Source organism: Apis mellifera, linkage group LG14, assembly GCF_003254395.2.
Source record: "Apis mellifera strain DH4 linkage group LG14, Amel_HAv3.1, whole genome shotgun sequence".
Classification (NCBI taxonomy): Eukaryota; Metazoa; Arthropoda; class Insecta; order Hymenoptera; family Apidae; genus Apis; species Apis mellifera.
The window spans coordinates 10,431,309-10,437,049 of NC_037651.1; the positions used below are offsets into that span (position 1 = coordinate 10,431,309).

General features: G+C 25.8%; 2 protein-coding genes across 2 annotated transcripts; one reads left to right on the top strand and one right to left on the bottom strand.

The window, feature by feature from the left end:
• The first annotated feature begins 318 nt into the window (after positions 1-318).
• On the top strand, positions 319-1,143 carry LOC727294 (protein chibby homolog 1). Its single transcript, XM_001123003.4, has 3 exons — positions 319-679; positions 747-862; positions 987-1,143. The coding sequence occupies exons 1-3, from the start codon at positions 496-498 to the stop codon at positions 1,077-1,079; spliced, it is 393 nt and encodes a 130-aa protein (XP_001123003.1). The 5' UTR covers positions 319-495; the 3' UTR covers positions 1,080-1,143.
• A 193-nt stretch (positions 1,144-1,336) lies between these two features.
• On the bottom strand, positions 1,337-5,527 carry LOC410571 (DNA topoisomerase 3-alpha). The gene is made up of 11 exons (XM_394050.7): positions 5,272-5,527; positions 4,835-5,181; positions 4,645-4,763; positions 4,225-4,571; positions 3,851-4,139; positions 3,249-3,747; positions 2,766-3,111; positions 2,158-2,683; positions 1,838-2,036; positions 1,514-1,758; positions 1,337-1,415 (listed from the first exon to the last, which is right to left on the bottom strand). Exons 1-11 carry the CDS (start codon positions 5,350-5,352, stop codon positions 1,375-1,377), a joined length of 3,039 nt encoding a protein of 1,012 aa, XP_394050.5. The 5' UTR covers positions 5,353-5,527; the 3' UTR covers positions 1,337-1,374.
• Positions 5,528-5,741: the final 214 nt, after the last annotated feature.

Consider the following 5,741-nt stretch of genomic DNA (forward strand, 5'->3'; position numbering starts at 1 on the left):
TTACCATGTATATATTATACCATGTTATATATTATACCATTTATTTTATGTATAAGGTATGTACGTTTTTTATATCATATCCAAAAGAATATAGGAAAAGTATGAATAATGGATACTATAATCACGATAATATTCTATCGAATAAAATAGTATCTTATTATAGCATAATTATTGAAAAATATATATTATTCATCATTTTTTTTTATTTCGTTTTATTTCTATTATTTTACGAATAGACATAGCATACTTTAAAGTTTTTAATACGATATATTTGAAAAGTATATAAGTATATAAAATTGTTTGCATAACGCGCGCGCGCGCGCGCGCACGTGTATCTAAACATGTAATAAAATATATAAAACAATAAAAAGTTTAATTTCACGTTCGCGTTATTAAATATATATATGTGTGTGTATGTTTTGAGTTTAACCTTAGCATTTATACGTAATCGTATACGTATCGTTGACAGTACATTATCGGTATATATTATACGTAATGCCATTGTTTTCGAACAAGTTCTCTCCTAAAAAGACTCCTACAAGAAAAGTGGGAGTTTTTTTAGCGAACAAGAATTTTAGTCCAAAACGTATAGAAAAAGAACTCGGTCCTAATATTGGTCCTATACGTTTAAAATTGGGAGATCAAGAAACTGTCTTCGAATCTGGTTCATGGATTCCAGGCAAGTTTTGCATTGACATTTTTATATTATTTTGTTAATATCATATAAAAAATTTATACAATTTCAGAATCAGGCAAAATCGGAGGCACATATAAAGAAAATGAGAAATTAAAAAAGGAAATAAAGAGATTGGAAGATGAGAATAATTTATTGAAATTAAAATTTGAAGTACTTCTTGATATGGTTATTATTATCTTATTTTTCTCAAAATATGTAACATCTAATAAATCATTTAACGTCGTTTTTATTCTTTCTTTTTTTGTATAAAAATTACAGTCTTTTTTAATTTTTTTTTTTTTTTCCACAGTTAACACAAACAACAGCAGAATGTCATTCGCAGAAGGAACAACTAAACAAATTGAAACAGATGTTACCATATGATAAAGGCAGAGACTCTTGATATGAAGATACATTATTATAATTCATTTTTTTTCATGTCATATTAAATTTTGGATTTAATTAAATTATTATTAATAAAAACTATTAATAAAAAATGTTTTATATATATAATATATAATAATAATAATGACAATAATGATAAAATATTTATTGAAAGATAGGATAGGAAAAAAATTGAGAGAAAAAAGAAGGAAGCGAAATCGGATCAATTTTATCATTCAGAAATTCAGAAAATGATCAAACCGAATTGAAAAATAATTGTTACTTAACTTTTATAATTTTATTAACATTCTCCTTTAGTCCATTGCGTTTTCAGGACAAGATCTTCTTGTATGTCCTATAATAATATAATAAAAATTTAAAAAAAAAATGAAATTACACGCACGCGCGCGCGCGCACACAAATATATATATATATATATATACACAAACAAACCTTCTATTCCGCAAATTCCACATTTTCTTTTACCAGTAACAACTCGAGGTCTTTTTTGTAAATTTTGAAGTTGCTCGCTTCTGTCTTTTTTAAATCTTTTTTTACTATTTTCTTGAAACGTATTATTACACGTGGCTTCAACATTTTCATCCGCCCATTGAAAAAATTTACAAGATTCATTCATATTCTTAGGACATGTATAAAAGGAACGTCCTTTATTGGGACCATCTTTTTTTACAATTCGCCTGCAAAATACACAACAAATTATTTCTTTAAGATCTGAAAAATATCAAAAAAATTATTATATATTAAATATTTGCTCACGTTGTGGCCAATTGATTACAATTACATTTAACTATTGTAGCTACATTGTAATTATTAACATTCAATTCCGTAATTGTATTAACGAGATTTGAATCTTTACTCGTATTGTTTTGTATATGACCTGACATATTATCTGGTGCCCAAATAAAAAAATCGCAACGATTATTCATAGGTTTTGCACATTTGTAAAATGCTCTTCCTAAAAAAAAATAATAATAATAATTATAATTTAACAACCTCTATAATTGTAAAAATGAAATTATACGATTATAATAAATCGTATTTAATGAAAAATCATTCATAAACATTTAAGTCTATACCATGATTTGGTCCTTCTTTTCTTACAATTAATTGAATCGCATTTTCATTACAATTGCATAAAATAACAGAATTTTCATCAATGTCACCCCATATTTTATCTTCATTATTGTTTATTTTCGAAATATTAATACTATTATTATCAGTCCATGTATTGTTTTTTAAATTACGTTGTTGTTTGGTATTTCGCGATTTCATTGCATTATTGCGATTAATATTTTGATTTCGAATAAATTCTGTAGATATATTACATTCAGATAAATCTGTCTCGTTTCGAATATTTAAAAACGAATAAGTTCCACTATTCCCTATTGAAGTTGAGCATGAAACATTAGCTTTATCAAATGTATTGCGATAACCGGAATCATCAGTTATTGGATTTTGACTTTTGATATTTGAATCCCTTATATTTAATAATTCATTAAATGTAGGATCACAACCACCTATGCAAGTTTTATAATCCGTACCATAAATAGGATAAGCATTTTTACGTAATTTAAATTTTAATTCATGAATATTTCCTGGACACTAAAAAAAAACACTAATGTTAATTATAAATTATACACATTATATAATAACTATAAATATTATAATAATATAATGTTTTTACTCGTGAACAAATATTATCCGTAATTTCAACATCTTCGATATATTGTGGGAACCAAATTACATTATTGCATGTTGGATATCCTATACATCCAATATATTTTCCCATCCCTTGTTTCCTATCTTTAAGAGTCATGTCCAAACCACATTTCGGACATTTAAAAATAGCAATATCTTGAGATGGAAAATTATTTTCTAATTCTTGTATTTTTGTTGGTTGTTCATCGAAATAATCAGCTAAAGCATTATCAATTAAATTAGCACGTTCCATTGATATTTTAAACAAATCACGATATTTATTTATTTGATTTTCCAATACTTCTTTCGCATTTTTTCGCTGCTCGCATATCCTGTGTTGTAAATATACAAAATTAAGATATAATCAGATAAAATACATTTAAATAATAAAATTGAAAATTCTATTTTGTTATCTAAAAAATAATTAAAAGAATTAAAAAATTAAAAAATAATTAAAAAATTAACGTACAACTTGAGATCCCTTTCCAACTCAGCTCTTAAGCCTGGTTTAGACATTTGAAATCCCATATTATCGTAACCTAGTACTAAACCTATTCCAAGCTTTCCAGGTATTAAATATTTTTCATCCACCAAACCTACATATTGTCGTGATTTTATTGTATCTATATGTTCTGCATGAGTAGCATCAGTACCGATGCCATGCTTATCCATCAAAGTGATCAAATCAGCTTCAGTCAATAATTGTGGTGGAGATGTTTTCTCTTCTATCATCTCTATACTAGTCGGTTTAAAAACTTGTCCCTCGCGATAATTATGAATCTTTTGTTCATTCCATTTTTCATATATATATACATCTAAATAATTCTTCTCTATAACTTGTAAACCATTAGCATTAAATTTTTCTCCAGCTATATCAATCTCTACAATTACTTGGTGGCCTATTGCATTACTTGACAAACATGCCAAAAAATGACGGACCACGAATTCATAAACTTTAGCTTCATTACCTATCATTAAATAATTTATCACAATTAACACAAATTGATAACAAAATATTAATTTCCATATCAAATTGTCAATAACATTTGTCAAATTTTCAAGAATATATACCATTTAAATTATCGCAATATTTTATTGGATGTATTGGAGGATGTGCTTGATCACTTTTTTTGCCTTTTCTAGGATTTACTCCTTTTTCTAATAATTGTTGTGCAAAATTACCCCAAGCCGGATTGTTTATTTGTTGATTCACCAATGAAATCAAATTCAATTCTTTTGGAAATATATTGGTTTCTGTACGTGGATAACTAATAAGACCTTGAGTATATAATTTTTCTGCAATTCTCATTATTTCTTTTGCATTCAAATTAAGTTTACGCGATCCTTGTTTTTCCAATTCCTAAACTTATTTAATGTAAATAAATAAATTGTATTTTACTTTTTTTTTTTTTTTTTTCATTTAAAGTATTTATATTATTACTTACAATTGTATCTAATGGTAATGGTCTCCATTTACTTGTAGGTTTACTTGATATCTTTTGTACAGTAGCATTTGGTTGTTCCAAACAAATATCCAAAAATATCTCACAAGGTAATTTTTCAAATAATTTTCCTCTTTCCCATTTAAATTCCACAGAAATATTATCACGAATATCCATTACTTTTATTTTCCAATATGGTTCAATCTTGAATTCTTCAATAGCTAAAAATCTTTCAACTACGAATCCTAATGTAGGAAATTGACAACTACCATAACTAATTAGCATATCAGCTAAAGTTGTGGGAAATACTTTCCTAAGTCTTAATGTTTGAAATCTTGTAAATACTGCACCTACAAAATATTGTTCTTGTTGCATTTAAATTTATTAGTAAATTTATTTATTATGTATATATGTTTAAAATACCTATTCTTAAATCTAATTCACTTCGTACATCAACAGCATCACTAATTGCTTTGTCTGGTTCACATAAATTTTGTAATGATCTATTTACAGATGTTTGTGTGATTTCAGAAAATTTTGCCCTATTAAATATTTATATATTTATATTATATGAAATAAAATTGCAAGATACAATGAATAACATATTTGATACCTATATATACGAATATTTGGTTTAATCGCACGACAAACTTGAATTATTTCAAAACCTATATTTTCTCCTTCTCTATCACAATCTGTCCAAATAATTAATGCATTGCATTTCTGTACTTCCTTTTCCAAAGTTTTTTTAATTTTAATAGAACTCTCTTGTGAACATTGTTTTACTACTGGTGCATCAAATAAACTCAATGGATGACAACTTTGCCATTTACGATATATTCCAACAAATTCACAATTTAATAAGTGACCAGATACTGAGGTCATAATCATATGACAATTTTTATTCCACAAATACGAATTAAATTCAAAAATTTTATTATACAGCCACAATCCTTCTCTCTATAAAAAAAAATATATAAAATAAATTAAATATTATTTGTATGAAATTTTATAAAAAATATAATCAAAGAAAAGATTTTTTTTAATTACCCGTTTATATGTGCCACGGGACAAATAGGCTGCGATATTTTTCGCAGCATCATTCTTTTCTGCAACATTAAGGACATTCATAATCACAATGAGAACAGTTTAATCATTGATACTGATATCGTTTCTCATAAACGTAACTTTACACAATTTAATAATAATAATTTAATAATAAAATACATAATTCCATAATAAATATAATTATTTTTTTATCTCAAAAAAGGTTATAAATTATTGCCGCCGTTAAAATTGTTTGGCTACTTCAGCCGCGTTAAACAATGTACGAAACATTGTCGCTTAATAATTCCTACTGGAAAAAAAAATTTACTTGTTCAATAGATATTGAGATTAAGTAATTGTAATTTGATGAAATTTTGTATATATTTTAATGTATAATTTTTTATTAATAAAAAGTAATAAAATAATCGTTCATTAGAAAAAACAGTAACTTTTTCATCGCAAATGTTGCAAGT